General features: G+C 45.3%; 1 protein-coding gene across 2 annotated transcripts in view; it reads left to right on the top strand.

The window, feature by feature from the left end:
• Nucleotides 1-15,034: 15,034 nt before the first annotated feature.
• LOC112255809 (EMILIN-1) overlaps nt 15,035-22,158 on the top strand; it is a 92,343-nt gene continuing 85,219 nt past the window's right edge. The window contains exon 1 of one of the 2 annotated variants that reach the window (XM_042325183.1): nt 15,035-15,694. In XM_042325183.1, coding sequence (XP_042181117.1) covers nt 15,546-15,694 — 149 coding nt within the window. In that variant the 5' untranslated portion in view covers nt 15,035-15,545. The remainder of the gene's footprint in view (nt 15,695-22,158) is intronic. The other variant, XM_042325184.1, reaches the window with a different exon arrangement.

Genomic DNA, 22,158 nt, shown 5'->3' with positions numbered 1-22,158 from the left:
AAGAGGAGTGGGACAAAATCCCTCCTGAGATGTGTGGGTTTTGGGTTTTGCCGCCAAGTACATAGTCCTGTTTTGCAGAGGGGTTAAATACTTATTTCCCTCATTAAAATCAAATCAATGTATAACATTTTGACATGCTTTTTTCAGGACTTCTTTGTTGTTATTCTGTCTCTCACTGTACAAATAAAATTATAGACTGATCATTTCTTTGTCAGTTGGCAAACGTACAAAATCAGCAGGGGATCAAATACTTTTTTCCCACACTATAGCTAAATGCTTGTGTTTCTAGCTCCAACAGTAATACCTAGGTAAATTCTTGTGTTTCTAGCTCCAACAGTAATACCTATCTAAATGCTTGTGTCTCTAGCTCCAACAGTAATACCTAGCTCAATGCTTGTGTCTCTAGCTCCAACAGTAATACCTAGCTAAATGCTTGTGTCTCTAGCTCCAACAGTAATACCTAGCTAAATGCTTGTGTTTCTAGCTCCAACAGTAATACCTAGCTAAATGCTTGAGTCTCTAGCTCCAACAGTAATACCTAGCTAAATGCTTGTGTTTCTAGCTCCAACAGTAATACCTAGCTAAATGCTTGTGTTTCTAGCTCCAACAGTAATACCTAGCTAAATGCTTGTGTTTCTAGCTCCAACAGTAATACCTAGCTAAATGCTTGTGTCTCTAGCTCCAACAGTAATACCTAGCTAAATGCTTGTGTTTCTAGCTCCAACAGTAATACCTAGCTAAATGCTTGTGTCTCTAGCTCCAACAGTAATACCTAGCTAAATGGTTGTGTTTCTAGCTCCAACAGTAATACCTAGCTAAATGCTTGTGTTTCTAGCTCCAACAGTAATACCTAGCTAAATGCTTGTGTTTCTAGCTCCAACAGTAATACCTAGCTAAATGCTTGTGTTTCTAGCTCCAACAGTAATACCTAGCTAAATGCTTGTGTCTCTAGCTCCAACAGTAATACCTAGCTAAATGCTTGTGTTTCTAGCTCCAACAGTAATACCTAGCTAAATGCTTGTGTCTCTAGCTCCAACAGTAATACCTAGCTAAATGCTTGTGTTTCTAGCTCCAACAGTAATACCTAGCTAAATGCTTGTGTTTCTAGCTCCAACAGTAATACCTAGCTAAATGCTTGTGTCTCTAGCTCCAACAGTAATACCTAGCTAAATGCTTGTGTTTCTAGCTCCAACAGTAATACCTAGCTAAATGCTTGTGTTTCTAGCTCCAACAGTAATACCTAGCTAAATGCGTGTGTCTCTAGCTCCAACAGTAATACCTAGCTAAATGCTTGTGTAAGCGTACATCTTCTTTTAATGGAAGAACGAACACTGAACAAATCTAATACAAAACAACAAAACGTGAAGCTATGTGACTAATGCAAACAGGCAACTAAACATAGACTAACAACCCACAAAATACCCAAGGAATATGGCTGCCTAAATATGGTCCCCAATCAGAGACAACGATAAACAGCTGCCTCTGATTGAGAACCAATCTAGGCAACCATAAGCATATAAACCCCTAGACATACAAAAAAACCTAGACAATAGCAAAACTAAACAAACCACCTCGTCACACCCTGACCTAACCAAAATAATAAAGAAAACAAATATAACTAAGGCCGTGACAAAATGCTTGTGTTTCTGCCTCCAACATCAATACCTAGCTAAATGCTTGTGTTTCTGCCTCCAACATCAATACCTAGCTAAATGCTGGTGTTTCTAGCTCCAACAGTGCAGTAATACCAAGCTAAATGCTTGTGTTTCCAGCTCCCCGGAGGATATGCAGTGTTCCCCTGATGATACTTTGGGCTGACCGCACCACCCTCTGGAAAGCCCTGTGGTTGAGGATGGTGCAATTGCCATACCCGGCGGTGATATAGCCCAACAGGATGCTCTCAATGGTGCATCTGTAGAAGTTGGTTAGGGTCTTAAGTTGGGCCAAGTCAAGTTTCTTCAGCCTCCTGAGGTTACAGAGGTATTGTTGCGCATTCTTCACCATGGTGTCCGAGTGAAGGAACCATTTCAGGTTGTCAACGATGTGCACGCCGAGGAACTTGAAGCTTTTGACCCCCTCCATTGCTGTCTCTTGCAGTCCATGATCAGCTCCTTCGTTTTGTTGATGTTGAGGGAGAGGTTATTTACCTTGCACCACTCCGCCAGGGCTCTCACCTCCTCCCTGTAGGCTTCCTAATCGTTGTTGGTATTTCTGCCTACCGCTGCCATGTTGTCAGCAAACTTGATGATTGAATTGGAGATGTGCGTGGCCATGTAATCATGGGTGAAGGGGGCTGAGCACTTACCCCTGTGAGGGCCCCGTGTTGAGGATCAGCGTTGCCTAACCTCACCACTTCATCAGACCATTGATTAGTGAAAGGGGCGGCAGGTTAGCCTAGTGGTTAGAGCGTTGGACTAGTAACCGGAAGGTTGCAAGTTCAAACCCCTGAGCTGACAAGGTACAAATCTGTTGTTCTGCCCCTGAACAGGCAGTTAACCCACTGTTCCTAGGCCGTCATTGAAAATAAGCATTTGTTTTTAACTGACTTGCCTAGTTAAATAAAGGTTAAATAAAAAGAGAACAATACAAGTCTTTATCTTTAGTTACCATCAAATCAGTTATCATCAGTTACCATCAGATCATTTACCATCAAATCAGTTCTCATCAGATCAGTTATCATCAAATCTGTTATTATCAAATCTGTTACCATCAGATCATTGCGTTTATGTTTTGCTGACTGTAATATGACTAGCATTGTGTATCCCACTCTGTATATGACCAAGGGCCCAACCCAGTGTATATGACCAAGGGCCCAACCCAGTGTATATGACCAAGGGCCTGACCCAGTGTATATGACCAAGGGCCCGACCCAGTGTATATGACCAAGGGCCCGACCCAGTGTATATGACCAAGGGCCCGACCCAGTGTATATGACCAAGGGCCCGACCCAGTGTATATGACCAAGGGCCCAACCCAGTGTATATGACCAAGGGCCCGACCCAGTGTATATGACCAAGGGCCCGACCCAGTGTATATGACCAAGGGCCCAACCCAGTGTATATGACCAAGGGCCCAACCCAGTATATATGACCAAGGGCCCAACCCAGTATATATGACCTAGGGCCCAACCCAGTGGAATGTGAGATGGAGAGAAATGGCACACTTTTAACTGTGTAGCCAGTGTTTAATGGCCAGATTATAAAACAACGGTTATTCTTCATTACGACTTGTGGGTGGTCTCAGCTCACGTTTCCGTTCATAACAACTCAACAACAACTAAAACAGAGGGAGGGGGAAATTATGCTGCACAGGAGAAGCCTCATGTGTACTAAAATTACCACAGCCCCTTGGCTTTCCCTTTACACACAACCACACACACGCACACACACACACACACACACACACACACACACACACACACACACACACACACACACACACACACACACACACACACAATGTCCAGCTGATTGCTATTGTCAGCTCTGAAGGAAGAGGCCAGGGACAGTGTTCCAGGGAGGGACAGTGTTCCAGGGAGGGACAGTGTTCCAGGGAGGGACAGTGTTCCAGGTCCAGTCAGGATTCCGGGGAATGTTTGGCTGCAGCTGCCGGGCGAAGGTCAACGGAGGTCAACTGAGGTCAACGGAGATCAACTGAGGTCAACGTCATCCCTGGACGTCTGTGTGTGTCCCTGTCCCATCTCTGTAATGGACAACTTGACATATTTGTTTTGGGAATCAGTCATTTGGCACTTCCTTCACTCTTAGCTTTTGATTGAAATCATGTGGGATCATTCCATGAGCATCTTCCTGTTGTTTCCATAGAAATCCATCTTTAGTGTCACTGCGTGTTGTGTGAGTTAGGTTAGGCTAGATTAGGATAGATTAGATTAGGTTAGGTTAGTTTAGGTTAGGCTACATTAGGTTAGATTAGGTTAGATTAGGCTAGGTTAGTTTAGTTTAGGATAGATTAGATTAGGTTCAAATAGGTTAGGTTAGGCTAGTATGCTAGATTAGGTTAGGTTAGGCTAGATTATGTTAGGTTAGATTAGGTTAGATTAGGCTAGGTTAGTTTAGTTTAGGCTAGATTAGGTCCGAATAGGTTAGGTTAGGCTAGTATGCTAGATTAGGTTAGGCTAGATTATGTTAGGTTAGATTAGGTAAATTTAGGTTAGTCAGGCTTCTTGAACAGCTGCTGAGTCCATAGTGGTACAATATACTGTGAACATGTTTGGTAAGGTTCTAGTGTTCTATTCAGTCACAGGGAGGTTCTAGTGTTCTATTCAGTCACAGGGAGGTTTTAGTGTTCTATTCAGTCACAGGGAGGTTTTAGTGTTCTATTCAGTCACAGGGAGGTTCTAGTGTTCTAGTCAGTCACAGGGAGGTTGTAGTGTTCTATTCAGTCACAGGGAGGTTCTAGTGTTCTAGTCAGTCACAGGGAGGTTGTAGTGTTCTAGTCAGTCACAGGGAGGTTGTAGTGTTCTAGTCAGTCACAGGGAGGTTAATGTGTTCTAGTCAGTCACAGGGAGGTTGTAGTGTTCTAGTCAGTCACGGGGAGGTTGATGTGTTCTAGTCAGTCACAGGGAGGTTAATGTGTTCTAGTCAGTCACAGGGAGGTTCTATTGTTCTAGTCAGTCACAGGGAGGTTCTAGTGTTCTAGTCAGTCACAGGGAGGTTCTAGTCAGTCACAGGGATGTTTTTGTGTTCTAGTCAGTCACAGGGAGGTTGTAGTGTTCTAGTCAGTCACAGGGAGGTTGTAGTGTTCCAGTCAGTCACAGGGAGGTTGTAGTGTTCCAGTCAGTCACAGGGAGGTTGTAGTGTTGTAGTCAGTCACAGGGAGGTTGTAGTGTTGTAGTCAGTCACAGGGAGGTTGTAGTGTTGTAGTCAGTCACAGGGAGGTTCTAGTGTTCTAGTCAGTCACAGGGAGGTTGTAGTGTTCCAGTCAGTCACAGGGAGGTTGTAGTGTTGTAGTCAGTCACAGGGAGGTTGTAGTGTTCCAGTCAGTCACAGGGAGGTTCTAGTGTTGTAGTCAGTCACAGGGAGGTTGTAGTGTTGTAGTCAGTCACAGGGAGGTTGTAGTGTTGTAGTCAGTCACAGGGAGGTTGTAGTGTTGTAGTCAGTCACAGGGAGGTTGTAGTGTTGTAGTCAGTCACAGGGAGGTTGTAGTGTTGTAGTCAGTCACAGGGAGGTTGTAGTGTTGTAGTCAGTCACAGGGAGGTTGTAGTGTTGTAGTCAGTCACAGGGAGGTTGTAGTGTTGTAGTCAGTCACAGGGAGGTTGTAGTGTTGTAGTCAGTCACAGGGAGGTTGTAGTGTTGTAGTCAGTCACAGGGAGGTTGTAGTGTTGTAGTCAGTCACAGGGAGGTTCTAGTGTTCTAGTCAGTCACAGGGAGGTTGTAGTGTTCCAGTCAGTCACAGGGAGGTTGTAGTGTTGTAGTCAGTCACAGGGAGGTTGTAGTGTTCCAGTCAGTCACAGGGAGGTTGTAGTGTTGTAGTCAGTCACAGGGAGGTTGTAGTGTTGTAGTCAGTCACAGGGAGGTTGTAGTGTTGTAGTCAGTCACAGGGAGGTTGTAGTGTTGTAGTCAGTCACAGGGAGGTTAATGTGTTCTAGTCAGTCACAGGGAGGTTGTAGTGTTCTAGTCAGTCACAGGGAGGTTAATGTGTTCTAGTCAGTCACAGGGAGGTTAATGTGTTCTAGTCAGTCACAGGGAGGTTAATGTGTTCTAGTCAGTCATGGATGACAACAAAGAACAGGTGCTTCATTATAAGATTACTGGTTTTGGTTCTGCTGGTATGTAGCTTGTTTTTGGTTGCACATTCAGGAATTGCTGAAGACTTGTAACATTTACCTTGATGCTAACTCTGCAAATAGCACTGATTTGAAAAGTCATAGTCAAATCGACCAATAATTGAATAATACTGTTAGCAAACAAAAATCATCATTAATTTCCCATCTGTAGAAACTACGAGAATGAAACGGTTCAGAACGTTGGTGAAACATCAGGCGAGGGTTGAAAAAAACATTTGGCAATTAGAAATAAAAAAAACTGGATGGTTTTCAGAGATAGATATTAAGGGTTGAGGGGAGCTGAAGGATGGGACCAACAAAAAAAACAAAAAACAAAAAAAAAGATATCTAATGTCAAATATACTGTGTCCGTAAAGAAATATATAGTATGTATAAGCAGGAAGTAGAAGTGTTGTTGTCCATTAGTTTAGTCCAATTAGGAGAGGGGTGGGAGGGTTAAAGGAAGATTATAAAGCAGGAAGTAGAAGTGTTGTTGTCCATTGGTTTAGTCCAATTAGGGGAGGGGTGGGAGGGTTAAAGGAAGATTATAAAGCAGGAAGTAGAAGTGTTGTTGTCCATTGGTTTAGTCCAATTAGGGGAGGGGTGGGAGGGTTAAAGGAAGATTATAAAGCAGGAAGTAGAAGTGTTGTTGTCCATTGGTTTAGTCCAATTAGGGGAGGGGTGGGAGGGTTAAAGGAAGATTATAAAGCAGGAAGTAGAAGTGTTGTTGTCCATTGGTTTAGTCCAATTAGGGGAGGGGTGGGAGGGTTAAAGGAAGATTATAAAGCAGGAAGTAGAAGTGTTGTTGTCCTTTGGTTTAGTCCAATTAGGGGAGGGGTGGGAGGGTTAAAGGATGATTATAAAACAGGAAGTAGAAGTGTTGTTGTCCATTGGTTTAGTCCAATTAGGGGAGGGGTGGGAGGGTTAAAGGAAGATTATAAAGCAGGAAGTAGAAGTGTTGTTGTCCATTAGTTTAGTCCAATTAGGGGAGGGGTGGGAGGGTTAAAGGAATCAAATCAAATCAAATCAAATTTTATTTGTCACATACACATGGTTAGCAGATGTTAATGCGAGTGTAGCGAAATGCTTGTGCTTCTAGTTCCGACAATGCAGTAATAACGAGCAAGTAATCTAACTAACAATTCCAAAAAAAAAAACTACTGTCTTATACACAGTGTAAGGGGATAAAGAATATGTACATAAGGATATATGAATGAGTGATGGTACAGAGCAGCATAGGCAAGATACAGTAGATGATATCGAGTACAGTATATACATATGAGATAAGTATGTAATCCAAGTGGCATAGTTAAAGTGGCTAGTGATACATGTATTACATAAGGATGCAGTCGATGATATAGAGTACAGTATCAACGTATGCATATGAGATGAACAATGTAGGGTAAGTAACATTATATAAGGTAGCATTGTTTAAAGTGGCTAGTGATATATTTACATAATTTCCCATCAATTCCCATGATTAAAGTGGCTGGAGTAGAGTCAGTGTCATTGACAGTGTGTTGGCAGTAGCCACTCAATGTTAGTGGTGGCTGTTTAACAGTCTGATGGCCTTGAGATAGAAGCTGTTTTTCAGTCTCTCGGTCCCAGCTTTGATGCACCTGTACTGACCTCGCCTTCTGGATGACAGCGGGGTGAACAGGCAGTGGCTCGGGTGGTTGATGTCCTTGATGATCTTTATGGCCTTCCTGTAGCATCGGGTGGTGTAGGTGTCCTGGAGGGCAGGTAGTTTGCCCCGGTGATGCGTTGTGCAGACCTCACTACCCTCTGGAGAGCCTTACGGTTGAGGGCGGTGCAGTTGCCATACCAGGCGGTGATACAGCCCGCCAGGATGCTCTCGATTGTGCATCTGTAGAAGTTTGTGAGTGCTTTTGGTGACAAGCCGAATTTCTTCAGCCTCCTGAGGTTGAAGAGGCGCTGCTGCGCCTTCCTCACGATGCTGTCTGTGTGAGTGGACCAATTCAGTTTGTCTGTGATGTGTATGCCGAGGAACTTAAAACTTGCTACCCTCTCCACTACTGTTCCATCGATGTGGATGGGGGTGTTCCCTCTGCTGTTTCCTGAAGTCCACAATCATCTCCTTAGTTTTGTTGACGTTGAGTGTGAGGTTATTTTCCTGACACCACACTCCGAGGGCCCTCACCTCCTCCCTGTAGGCCGTCTCGTCGTTGTTGGTAATCAAGCCTACCACTGTTGTGTCGTCCGCAAACTTGATGATTGAGTTGGAGGCGTGCATGGCCACGCAGTCGTGGGTGAACAGGGAGTACAGGAGGGGGCTCAGAACGCACCCTTGTGGGGCCCCAGTGTTGAGGATCAGCGGGGAGGAGATGTTGTTGCCTACCCTCACCACCTGGGGGCGGCCCGTCAGGAAGTCCAGTACCCAGTTGCACAGGGCGGGGTCGAGACCCAGGGTCTCGAGCTTGATGACGAGCTTGGAGGGTACTATGGTGTTGAATGCCGAGCTGTAGTCGATGAACAGCATTCTCACATAGGTATTCCTCTTGTCCAGATGGGTTAGGGCAGTGTGCAGTGTGGTTGAGATTGCATCGTCTGTGGACCTATTTGGGCGGTAAGCAAATTGGAGTGGGTCAAGGGTGTCAGGTAGGGTGGAGGTGATATGGTCCTTGACTAGTCTCTCAAAGCACTTCATGATGACGGATGTGAGTGCTACGGGGCGGTAGTCGTTTAGCTCAGTTACCTTAGCTTTCTTGGGAACAGGAACAATGGTGGCCCTCTTGAAGCATGTGGGAACAGCAGACGATTATAAAGCAGGAAGTAGAAGTGTTGTTGTCCATTGGTTTAGTCCAATTAGGGGAGGGGTGGGAGGGTTAAAGGAAGATTATAAAGCAGGAAGTAGAGGTGTTGTTGTCCATTGGTTTAGTCCAATTAAGGGAGGGGTGGGAGGGTTAAAGGAAGATTATAAAGCAGGAAGTAGAAGTGTTGTTGTCCTTTGGTTTAGTCCAATTAGGGGAGGGGTGGGAGGGTTAAAGGAAGATTATAAAGCAGGAAGTAGAAGTGTTGTTGTCCATTGGTTTAGTCCAATTAGGGGAGGGGTGGGAGGGTTAAAGGAAGATTATAAAGCAGAAAGAAATATATTTAAAAAAAATACATGATGCAGACAATTACATTGATAGAACCCACAAACTATCTGCAAATATTAAAGCTGGTGGTGGTCATGACGATGGCTTCAGTGATGACGATGATGACTTTTAGAAAATTTATAAAATGAGGAAAATGAAAGTGCTCTGATGACCTGCATTGAAAACCAGCCAGGAATACTGTGATACTGCACAATGAACTACAGAAATGTATGCTGTGTGTAATGTACTGCTCTAATATAGTTTTGACCTTCTAGACATGTAGGTCACTGCAATCAAAGTTTTTGCTTGATGTAACCTATGACCTTCCCTGAACGCGAAAAAGAACACTATTAGTCCTGTCAACCTAAGATGAGTCATTTGGTGTCTGAGGAGGTCATGGCTGAGGAAAGGGGATTTCTGCTGCCTGACCACTTCTCCTAAAGTGGAGGAAGTAGATTTGATAGACTTGAGAATGGTGAGCTTGTTAAAGCGCTGACATGTTGTTGAAATCTATTATTTACAAATATCCTTGGTGATTGTTCCCATGGTACCAAATCAAACAAACACCCTTAACTAGAACCCTGAGACATGCATTGGATTCATGCCGAAACAGAGCTCCCATACGAACCAGTTTAGATGGGGAGCATAGTACCTTAGTAAAGCTAGCTGTCACAGGCCATGGCCACTCCCATGGTCCCCTGTATAAAACTGTTCAGATGACTTTCACTTGTATCTGTTCCCATGGTAACGATTTGAGTTGGGGTCATGGTGTCCAACTGTGTGGGGAACCACAGGAATACGGTCTAACCGTAAACAACGAATACAAACTCACACGGCCAAGGGAAGGCCTTGGTTATGTAGTATAGAGTACTTAGTAGTAATCTGGTGACCCAACGATCTGGTTATGTTTCCCTGCTCAATAATCAAACTGGGGGTCTCCACAAACTTGGCATCCCATCGCACCTTCGTAGAAATAGTTTGAGAATATGTTTTTCCCAAAACTATTAATTTCAGTGTTGGAGAGTACACACACACACACACACACACACACACACACACACACACACACACACACACACACACACACACACACACACACACACACACACACACACACACACACACACACACACTGGTTGTGGTCGGGTGTGAACTGTGTTTCTGGTGTGAGGCCTGGTTCCAAAATGATGATGTAGTGGATGTATAAAAGAAGGATTGTTCAGATGTGGGCACACCCCTCTGTCTCTCTCTCTCTCTCTCTGCCGGCCTCCCTCTTTTCCTTCTCCCTGTCTCTCTCGCCATCTCTCTCTCTCTACATCTCTCTCTCTGCCTGCCTCCCTCTTTTCCTTCTCCCTGTCTCTCTCGCCATCTCTCTCTCTCTACATCTCTCTCTCTGCCTGCCTCCCTCTTTTCCTTCTCCGTCTCTCTCGCCATCTGTCTCTCTCTACATCTCTCTCTCTCTACATCTCTCTCTCTCTACATCTCTCTCTCTGCCTGCCTCCCTCTTTTCCTTCTCCCTGTCTCTCTTGCCATCTCTCTCTCTCTACATCTCTCTCTCTCTACATCTCTCTCTCTGCCTGCCTCCCTCTTTTCCTTCTCCCTGTCTCTCTCGCCATCTCTCTCTCTCTGCCTGCCTCCCTCTTTTCCTTCTCCCTGTCTCTCTCGCCATCTCTCTCTCTCTGCCTGCCTCCCTCCCTCTTTTCCTTCTCTCTCTGTCTCTCTCACCATCTCTCTCTGCCTGCCTCCCTCTTTTCCTTCTCCCTGTCTCTCTCGCCATCTCTCTCTGCCTGCGTCCCTCTTTTCCTTCTCCCTGTCTCTCTCGCCATCTCTCTCTCTACATCTCTCTCTCTCTGCCAGCCTCCCTCTTTTCCTTCTCCCTGTCTCTCTCGCCATCTCTCTCTCTCTGCCTGCCTCCCTCTTTTCCTTCTCTCTCTGTCTCTCTCTCTCTCTCTCTGCCAGCCTCCCTCTTTTCCTTCTCCCTGTCTCTCATCTCTCTCTCTGCCGGCCTCCCTCTTTTCCTTCTCCCTGTCTCTCTCGCCATCTCTCTCTCTCTGCCTGCCTCCCTCTTTTCCTTCTCTCTCTGTCTCTCTCACCATCTCTCTCTGCCTGCCTCCCTCTTTTCCTTCTCTCTCTGTCTCTGTTTCTCTACATCGCTCTCTCCTTCTGTCTCTCTCGGTCTACATCGCTCTCTCTCTCTCTCTCTCCATTTCTCTCTGCCCGCCTCCCTCTTTTCCTTTTCTCTCCATTTCTCTCTGCCTCACTCTCTCACTCTCTGTCTCTCTCCATCTCTCTACCTCTCTCTCGCTCTCTCTCTCTCTCCCTACATTTCTCTAAATACATCTCTCTGCCTCTCTCTCTCTCTGCCTCTCTCTCACCATCTCTCTGAATACACCTCGCTCTGCCTCTCTCTTCCTCTTACTGAATACAACTCTCTCTGCCTCTCTCTCATCTCTCTCTCTCTCTCCCTCTCTCTCTCTCTTCCCCCTCCCACTCCTGGCTCTCTGGTGCATATCTTCAGGGAGTAGGGAAACCCAGATGTCAGCAGCCCATGAAAGGGTCTCCTCTCTGGGCAGAGAGAGAGAGGAATCAGGGGGTGGGTGGTTGGTGCCTGGTGTTCGTTGGCGGTAGTGGGGATCTGAGGGGGTCACCCTAATTGTATCGTAAGCACAGCTATTGTGTTGAGACTTACAAAGTGGGGCAGTGATCGTGCTCCACGTGTGTCTTGTCCCCCCTCGCAGCTGGTGCACGTAAGGATTGAGGAGAGTGGGTGGGGTGTGGCGGGGCGGGGGTATTTCCAAAATGGCCTTGGTGAGATTACTAAGGCAACAAACAGCTGAGTGACTGGCAGAAGCCACGTAGGGCTGGTCTCTCACCTTTGATTCTTCATACACAAGACTCAGTGTGTGGTGTGTTTTAGCATTTGTAACAATGCTATCAATGTTACAACTTCCTTGTAAATGTATCTCTATATCAATAAGGATAACGTTATCAATAATAATTATATCGTTATCAATAAGGATAACGCTACATGTGGGTAGCTGTACATGAATTTAAAGTTTAACACGTTACAGAACAGAATAAAAATAAAGATGGAAACTAGTTAACCATTTAAAGTGCTACCAAATGTTATGTTAATAATAACATCAATCTATAAAATACAATAGAGATGTTTCAAATGTATTGCCCTGTCCAGTGTGTTCTGGTAATTTGACATGTTCAGTCATTTAGAAGACTCTCTTATTCAGAGAGATTTACAGTTAAGTACATTCCTCTTAAGATTGCTAGGTGGGATAACCACATATCACAGTCATAGTAAATACCCCTTTCCTCCATAAAGCAGCTATCAACAGTCAGAGCTAGTAAGGTGGGAAACAAAGCCAAGTGTGACGGTTAGTTCACAAAAACACTTTTGTTTTAAATGGGGTGGTGGGGGCTGTGGGATTATTTAAGAGGGTTTCAGATGTTTCGGGAAGATGGGCAGGGACTCTGCTGTTCTAGCTTGAGGGAGAAGCTGGTTCTACCTTTGTGATGCCAGGACAGAGAAGCCCTTTGACTGGGCTGAGCGGGAGCTGCCCTTGCGTAGGGGTGGGAGGGCCAAGAGACCAGAGGTGGCAGAAAGCAGTGCTCGGGTTGGGGTGTAGGTTTTGAACATAGCCTTAAGGTAGGGAGGGGCAGTTCCTCTTGCTGATCCGTAAGGTAAGCACCATGGTCTTGTAGTGGATGTAAGCTTCGACTGGAAGCCAGTGGAGCTACGGAGCAGGGTGACATGGGAGAACTTGGGAAGGTTGAACACCAGGTGGGCTGCAGGGATAAGTTGCAGGGGTTTGATGGCTCAAAGTGGGCTAGCCCAGCCAACAGTGAGTTGCAGTAGTCCAGATGGGAGATGACAATGTATGTAGTCTGTAGTCCTGTCGTTGAGCTGTTCTTGTTTGTTAATGTTCTGTATTAGGTCATGTTTTATGTTCTGTGTGAACCCCAGGAACAGTAGCTACTGCTTTCTCAACAGCAAATGGGGATCCTAATAAATGACCAAAATGTCAAGTGCCTGGATTAGGACAGGTACCACTTCCTGTGTGAGGTAGAGTCGTTCTCTACGGATGTTGTAGAGCATGAACCTGCAGGAGCGAGGCACTGCTTTGATGTTTGAAGAGCACGACAGAGTGTTGTGCAGGGTCATTGCATTCCGTGAGGGTGACACAGTGGAGTTGTCAACTATGATGGAGAGGTCTTTGAGTGGGTAAGCCTTCCCCGGGAGGAAGAGCAGCTCCGTTTTGACGAGGTTGAGCTTGAGGTGGTGGGCCGACCTCCAAGCTCAGATATCTGCCAGGCAAGCAAAGATGCGTGTCGCCACCTGTGTGTCAGAAGGGGGTAAGAAGCGAAGTAGTTGCATGTAATTCGCACAACAATGATAGGAGAGACCATGTGAGGACATGACAAACCTTAGTGACTTGGTGTATAGAGAGAAGAGGAGAGAGCCTAAAACCGAGCCCTGAGGGACACCAGTAGTGAGAGTACGTGATGCAGACACAGATCCTCTCCACGTCACCTGGTAGGAGCGTCCTGCCAGGTAGGATGCAATCCAGGAGATCCAGAGACAACGATAGACAGCTGCCTCTGATTGGGAACCACATCCTGGGAGTTAGTTAGGGAGCTCTGAATGGAGAGGAGATTAGTGAAGAGGAAGACATCCTGGGAGTTAGTTAGGGTAATCTTAATGGAGAGGAGAGGAGTGAAGAGGAGGACATTCTGGGAGTTAGTTAGGGTAATCTTAATGGAGAGGAGAGGAGTGAAGAGGAGGACATCCATCTACCACCCCACTACCACTATCAGATTAGAGCCGTAAGGAAGACTAGACATCTACCACTAACAGATTAGACCCGTAAGGGAGACTAGACATCTACCACTAACAGATTAGAGCCGTAAGGGAGACTAGACATCTACCACTAACAGATTAGAGCCGTAAGGGAGACTAGACATCTACCACTAACAGATTAGAGCCGTAAGGGAGACTAGACATCTACCACTAACAGATTAGAGCCGTAAGGGAGACTAGACATCTACCACTAACAGATTAGAGCCGTAAGGAAGACTAGACATCTACCACTAACAGATTAGAGCCGTAAGGGAGACTAGACATCTACCACTAACAGATTAGAGCCGTGAGGAAGACTAGACATCTACCACTAACAGATTAGAGCCGTAAGGGAGACTAGACATCTACCACTAACAGATTAGAGCCGTGAGGAAGACTAGACATCTACCACTAACAGATTATTTGTCAGCCCAAAGGTTCTAACCAGACTTGTGAAGGTCTCCATATTTTTCCCCTGAGGTCTTGGCTGATTTCTTCTGATTTTCCCATGACGTCAAGCAAAGAGGCACTGAGTTTGAAGGTAGGCCTTCAAATACATCCACAGGTACACCTCCAATTGACTCAAATGATGTCAATCAGTCTATCAGAAGCTTCCAAAGCCATTACATACTTTTCTAGAATTTTCCAAGCTGTTTAAAGGCACAGTCAATTTAGTGTATGTTAACTTCTGACCCACTGGAATTGTCATATAGGGAATTTTATATGTGAAATAATCTGTCTGTAAACAATTGTTGGAAAATGACATGTCATACATAAAGTAGATGTCCTAACCGACTTGCCAAAAACTATAGTTAGTGAACAAGAAATGTGTGGAGTGGTTGAAAAACAAGTTTTAATGACTCCATCCTAAGTGTATGTAAACCCCAGACTTCAACTGTACATTATGTCCAGAAAGTAGGATTGCAACTTGAAAGTAAGTGTATCTAATCAACTTCCCAGTCTCTTATCCACAGAGACGTTTTTAAAGACATCCCTAGTTAAACACACCTAACTCCTTAGTTATTTTTCAAGAACACTCATCCGTTTGTCCAAGAGCAGATACTTGTATACCGGTGCTGCGGTCAGATAAGTGACAGTAAATATAGACGATGTTCTCATTCGGGAGTTGAATTAGCCCAAGTTGTTCCCAGGCACTGATCTAATGTCAATGTAGAGTTTCCGCTGACCTGAATTTGGGGAGTTTAAGCTGGTCCTAGATCTGTGCAAAATGTGCGTAAGTGCTGGATATGTAGCCTAGGGAGGGGTCGGGCAACGCAGTAAAGGAGGGAGGGAAGAAGGAGAGAGAAGGGGAACTTGGGCAGGGGGCGCATAGTCATTCCAATTCTGCTGCGCTTGAAACTCCAGCTACCTTCTTTGCTTCGCAATAACTTTACTAAATTACTAAAAGCGTAAACCTTTTCTCGGAAACTGTAGCTTATTTGAACGTCGGGGAAAAACAACAGCAGGCTCACAGATCCTCCTCGGAGTGTCTTGGCACAATTATAAGAATTATAAAGTGAATAGCAGCTGCTTTTGGACATCGTTGAAATCAATATCAGTGCTATCAATCAGAGGACTATAGTATCGATGTTGAGGTGAAGACGGGTTGGAGATACTGTCTCACATCCCGCTATAGCCTAACTATGGGTCGATAGTATGGACTTACCCGACTCTGGAGAGGGACAGTGCATCACGGCTGATCGGAATTTACTTCTCCGCTATTCGTGTGGAATAAAAGTTAATTAACAAACGGGAGGATTATTTACGAGTTTTCACTTAAAAGTTAGTATTTGTTGTTTCGTGTGGAGGGATGGCGGGACCAGTTATGTTTCTTTTCCTGTGGGTGTTGACTTGGTTCGGGGAAATTCGGGGTGCTTCGTACCCGCAGCGGTATAATCTCTACTCCGGACAGACCCAGGCGCTGCCACAGAACGGCGTCCGGGCGGCAAGCAGACACAGGTATTAAACAAACACACAACGCACTCACTCTGATGTCAAACGGTATACCAAACAGCTGGGAGAAGCTGATGCATTGAATATGTCAAAGCTGATTACTCAGCGAAGGATCCCAACTTGGTGAAAGGAGCAGGCGTGGGTCTCATTTGGAGTGCAGGTGTAACACGATAAAGGAAATCGGTGTTAAAAAACAAACAATAGTTATTTCTCTAATAAACTGGGCTATTATATGTTTTACTGCTATGGCGCTCCTTTCTTTTCTCTCACATGTTGTCTAAACTATAAACCCCAAAGAGAGTCCGCTGGAGTAGTCTCTGCCCCTCTGTCTTTCTCTCTCAATTCATGTTGTCTACACTATAAACCCCAAAGAGAGTCCGCTGGAGTAGTCTCTGCCCCTCTGTCTTTCTCTCTCAATTCATGTTGTCTAAACTATAAACCCCAAAGAGAGTCCGCTGGAGTAGTTTCTGTCCCTCTGTCTTTCTCTCTCAATTCATGTTGTCTACACTATAAACCCCAAAGAGAGTCCGCTGGAGTAGTTTCTGTCCCTCTGTCTTTCTCTCTCAATTCATGTTGTCTACACTATAAACCCCAAAGAGAGTCCGCTGGAGTAGTCTCTGCCCCTCTGTCTTTCTCTCTCAATTCATGTTGTCTAAACTATAAACCCCAAAGAGAGTCCGCTGGAGTAGTTTCTGTCCCTCTGTCTTTCTCTCTCAATTCATGTTGTCTAAACTATAAACCCCAAAGAGAGTCCGCTGGAGTAGTCTCTGCCCCTCTGTCTTTCTCTCTCAATTCATGTTGTCTAAACTATAAACCCCAAAGAGAGTCCGCTGGAGTAGTTTCTGTCCCTCTGTCTTTCTCTCTCAATTCATGTTGTCTACACTATAAACCCCAAAGAGAGTCCGCTGGAGTAGTTTCTGTCCCTCTGTCTTTCTCTCTCAATTCATGTTGTCTACACTATAAACCCCAAAGAGAGTCCGCTGGAGTAGTTTCTGTCCCTCTGTCTTTCTCTCTCAATTCATGTTGTCTACACTATAAACCCCAAAGAGAGTCCGCTGGAGTAGTTTCTGTCCCTCTGTCTTTCTCTCTCAATTCAAGGGGCTTTATTGTCATGGGAAACATGTTTACATTGCCATAGCAAGTTACATTTATATTAAAACAAAAGTTAAAGACACAATGAAAAATTAACAGTGAACATTACACTCTCAAAAGTTCCAAAAGACTAAAGACATTTCAAATGTCATATTTATGTCTATATACATTGTTGTAATGATGTGCAAATAGTTAAAGTACAAAAGGGAAATTAAATGAATGTAAAAATAGGTTTTTATTTACAATGGTGTTTGTTCTTCACTGGTTGCCCTTTTCTTGTGGCAACAGGTCACTCATCTTGCTACTGTGATGTCACACTGTGGTATTTAACACACATATATATATATATATATATCACATTTGGATTTGTTTTCGAATTCTTTGTGGGTCTGTGGAATCTAATGGAAATATGTGTCTCTATGGCCATACATTTGGCAGGAAGTTAGGACATGCAGCTTACTTTCCACCTCATTTTGTGGGCATTGTGCACATTGCCTGTCTTCTCTTGAGAGACAGATCTTTCTCAATAGCAAGGCTTTGCTCACTGAGTCAGTACATAGTCAAAGTTTCCTTAATTTTGTGTCAGTCTCAGCTTGGCAACTGTGTTATTACCTACCCTTACCACCAGGGGATGGCCTGTCAGGAAGTCCAGGATCCAGTTGCAGAGGGAGGTGTTTAGTCCCAAGGTCCTTAGCTTAGTGATGATCTTTGAAGGGACTATGGTGTTGAGCTGTAGTCACTGAATAGCATTCTCACTTAGGTGTTTCTTTTGTCCAGGTGGGAAAGGGCAGTGTGGATTTCATTAGAGATTGCATGATCTGTTGGGACGGTATGCAAATTGAGTGGGTCTAGGGTTTCTGGGATAATGGTGTTGATGTGAGCCATGACCAGCCTTTCAAAGCACTTCATGACTACAGACGTGAGTGCTACGGGTCAGTAGTCTTTTAGGAAGCTTACCTTGGTGTTCTTGGGTACATGGACTATAGTGGTCTGCTTGAAAGTTGTTGGTATTACAGACTCGGTCAGGGACAGGTTAAAAATGTCAGTGAAGACACTTGCCAGTTGGTCTGCACATGTTTGGAGCACACGTCCTGGTAATCCATCTGGCCCTGCGGCCTTGTGAATGTTGACCTGCTTAAAGGTCTTACTCACATCGGCTACGGAGAGCTTGCATGCTTCAGTGTTTGCCTCAAAGTGCGCATAGAAGTTAATTAGCTCGTCTGGTAGGCTCGTGTCACTGGGCAGCTCACGGCTGTTCTTCCCTTTGCAGTCCGTAATAGTTTGCAAGCCCTGTGTTGTAGCATTCAATCTTAGTCTCATATTGGGGCAGCAGGGTAGCCTAGTGGTTAGAGCGTTGGACTAGTAACCAGAAGTAGGTACAAATCTGTCATTCTGCCCCTGAACAGGCAGTTAACCCACTGTTCCTAGGCTCTCATTGAAAATAAGAATTTGTTCTTAACTGACTTGCCTGGTTAAATAAAGGTAAAATAAAATAAAAAAATTGACACTTTGCCTGTTTGATGGTTCGTCGAAGGGCATGACGTCATCGATGCACTTATTGATGAAGCCATTGACTGATGTGGTGTACTCCTCAATGCCATCGGAAGACTCCCGGGAACATATTCCAGTCTGTGCTGCAAAACAGTCCTGTAGCTTAGCCTCTGCGTCATCTGACCACTTCCGTATTGAGCGAGTCGCTGGTACTACCTGCTTTAGTTTTTGCTTGTAAGCAGGAATCAGTCGGATAGGGTTATGCTCAGATTTAAAATCCCCGGCCACTAGGAGCGCCGCCTCTGGATGAGCATTTTCTTGTTTGCTAATGGCCCTATACAGCTCGTTGAAGGCTATTCTCACTGAGTCTGTACATACTCAAAGTTTTCCTTAAGTTTGGGTCAGTCAGAGTGGTCAGGTATTCTGGCACGGTGTACTCTCTGTTTAGGGCCAAATAGCATTCTAGTTTAACCTGTTGCGACGAGCAATCCCGTATCCGGGAGCATAATTATAGCCTCAAGCTCATTACCATAACGCAACGTTAACTATTCATGAAAATCGCAAATGAAATGAAATAAATATATTGGCTCACAAGCTTAGCCTTTTGTTAACAACACTGTCATCTCAGATTTTCAAAAAATGCTTTTCAACCATAGCTACACAAGCATTTGTGTAAGAGTATTGATAGCTAGCATAGCATTAAGCCTAGCATTCAGCAGGCAACATTTTCACAAAAACAAGAAAAGCATTCAAATAAAATCATTTACCTTTGAAGAACTTCAGATGTTTTCAATGAGGAGACTCAGTTAGATAGCAAATGTTCAGTTTTTCCAAAAAGATTATTTGTGTAGGAGAAATCGCTCTGTTTTGTTCATCACGTTGGCTAAGAAAAAAAAACGAAAATTCAGTCATTACAACGGCGAACTTTTTTCCAAATTAACTCCATAATATCGACAGAAACATGGCAAACGTCGTTTAGAATCAATCCTCAAGGTGTTTTTCACATATCTATTCGATGATAAATCACTCGTGGCAGTTTGGTTTCTCCTCTGAACAAAATGGAAAAATGCACGCACCTGGAGATTACGCAATAGTTTCGACGGAGGAATGCTACAGGCATTCAAAATCTGGCTCACTTCCTGTATGAAATTTCATCTTGGTTTCGCCTGTAGCATCAGTTCTGTGGTACTCACAGACAATATCTTTGCAGTTTTGGAAACGTCAGAGTGTTTTCTTTCCAAAGCTGTCGAGCATGCATAGTCGAGCATCTTTTCGTGACAAAATATGTTGTTTAAAACGGGAACGTTTTTCATCCAAAAATGAAATACTGCCCCCAGAGGTTCAAGAGGTTAAGCTGTTTTTTGTGTGTTTTTTCCCCAATGTGTCTAGTAATTTTCTTTCTGTTCTCATGATTCATCTCAATCTCTTCACTCAAAGACTCAATCATGGACACTCTTACTGACAGTTGTGGCTGCTTTGCGTGATGTGTTTTCTCTACCTTCTTGCCCTTTGTGCTGTTGTCTGTTCCCAATAATGTTTGTACCATGTTGTGTTGCTACCATGCTGTGTTGCTGCCTTGCTATGTTGTTGTCTTAGGTCTCTCTTTATGTAGTGGTGTGTTGTATCTCTTGTCGTGATGTGTTTTGTCCTATGTTTACATTTTGTTTTTGTATTGAATTTAATAAAAATAAATACCTTGCTTAGGGGACTCTTCTCCAGGTTCATCTCTCTGTAGGTGATGGCTCTGTAGGGTGTGTTTGTGAACAGAGCCACAGGACCAGCTTGCTTAGGGGACTCTTCTCCAGGTTCATCTCTCTGTAGGTGATGGCTCTGTAGGGTGTGTTTGTGAACAGAGCCCCAGGACCAGCTTGCTTAGGGGACTCTTCTCCAGGTTCATCTCTCTGTAGGTGATGGCTCTGTAGGGTGTGTTTGTGAACAGAGCCACAGGACCAGCTTGCTTAGGGGACTCTTCTCCAGGTTCATCTCTCTGTAGGTGATGGCTCTGTAGGGTGTGTTTGTGAACAGAGCCCCAGGACCAGCTTGCTTAGGGGACTCTTCTCCAGGTTCATCTCTCTGTAGGTGATGGCTCTGTAGGGTGTGTTTGTGAACAGAGCCACAGGACCAGCTTGCTTAGGGACTCTTCTCCAGGTTCATCTCTCTGTAGGTGATGGCTCTGTAGGGTGTGTTTGTGAACAGAGCCACAGGACCAGCTTGCTTAGGGGACTCTTCTCCAGGTTCCTCTCTCTGTAGGTGATGGCTCTGTAGGGTGTGTTTGTGAACAGAGCCCCAGGTTGCTTAGGGGACTCTTCTCCAGGTTCCTCTCCCTGTAGGTGATGGCTCTGTAGGGTGTGTTTGTGAACAGAGCCACAGGACCAGGTTGCTTAGGGGACTCTTCTCCAGGTTCCTCTCCCTGTAGGTGATGGCTCTGTAGGGTGTGTTTGTGAACAGAGCCACAGGACCAGGTTGCTTAGGGGACTCTTCTCCAGGTTCCTCTCTCTGTAGGTGATGGCTCTGTAGGGTGTGTTTGTGAACAGAGCCACAGGACCAGGTTGCTTAGGGGACTCTTCTCCAGGTTCCTCTCTCTGTAGGTGATGGCTCTGTAGGGTGTGTTTGTGAACAGAGCCACAGGACCAGCTTGCTTAGGCGACTCTTCTCCAGGTTCATCTCTCTGTAGGTGATGGCTCTGTAGGGTGTGTTTGTGAACAGAGCCACAGGACCAGCTTGCTTAGGGGACTCTTCTCCAGGTTCATCTCTCTGTAGGTGATGGCTCTGTAGGGTGTGTTTGTGAACAGAGCCACAGGACCAGCTTGCTTAGGGGACACTTCTCCAGGTTCATCTCTCTGTAGGTGATGGCGTTGTTATGGAATGTCTGTGTGTCTGTCTGTCTAACTTGCTGAGAGTGAAACTAAATGTAACACAGATGAGCAGTCCTTCCCTCATCCAAATTTTCCATGAAAACAGCATCTCCCCTCCCACTCACTGAGGGGGCTTACAGGAGCTCTAGGGAGGAATCATAGTGTCTAGTAACCAGTGAATCACACGTGCACACACTCACGCACACAAAGACACGCTCACACACACACACACATACGTCCTCTCTTGCTGTCCCCACTCCCGCTCTCTTTATCCCTTTCTCTCTCCCTCTCCATCCCTTTCAATTCAATTCAAGGGCTTTATTGGCATGGGAAACATATGTTAACATTGCCAAAGCAAGTAAACTATATAATTTACGAAAGGGATGGAGAGGGAGAGCGAAAGGGGTCTCACTAGCATGCACACACACCCACGTACGCATCCACGCACGCACACACACATGCACACACACACCCACACACGTACGCACCCACACACACACACCCCCACGTACGCATCCACGCACACACACATCCACGCATGCACACACACACACACACACACACACACACACACACACAGATATGTCTAGGTTATTGCCAGTTGGGTGTGGTGAAGCGTAAGGAAGAGAAGGGAGTTCCTCCCAGCCATGACGTACTGTAGGAGTTCCTCCCAGCCATGACGTACTGTAGGAGTTCCTCCCAGCCATGACGTACTGTAGGAGTTCCTCCCAGCCATGACGTACTGTAGGAGTTCCTCCCAGCCATGACGTACTGTAGGAGTTCCTCCCAGCCATGACGTACTGTAGGAGTTCCTCCCAGCCATGACGTACTGTAGGAGTTCCTCCCAGCCATGACGTACTGTAGGAGTTCCTCCCAGCCATGACGTACTGTAGGAGTTCCTCCCAGCCATGACGTACTGTAGGAGTTCCTCCCAGCCATGACGTACTGTAGGGCTTCCTCCCAGCCATGACTTACTGGAGGAGTTCCTCCGTCATCTGTAGGGGTTCCTCCGTCATCTGTAGGAGTTCCTCC

The sequence above is a fragment of the Oncorhynchus tshawytscha genome, linkage group LG08 (assembly GCF_018296145.1).
Source record: "Oncorhynchus tshawytscha isolate Ot180627B linkage group LG08, Otsh_v2.0, whole genome shotgun sequence".
NCBI classification, from domain to species: domain Eukaryota; kingdom Metazoa; phylum Chordata; class Actinopteri; order Salmoniformes; family Salmonidae; genus Oncorhynchus; species Oncorhynchus tshawytscha.
This window is presented reverse-complemented; position numbering and strand designations above follow the sequence as displayed.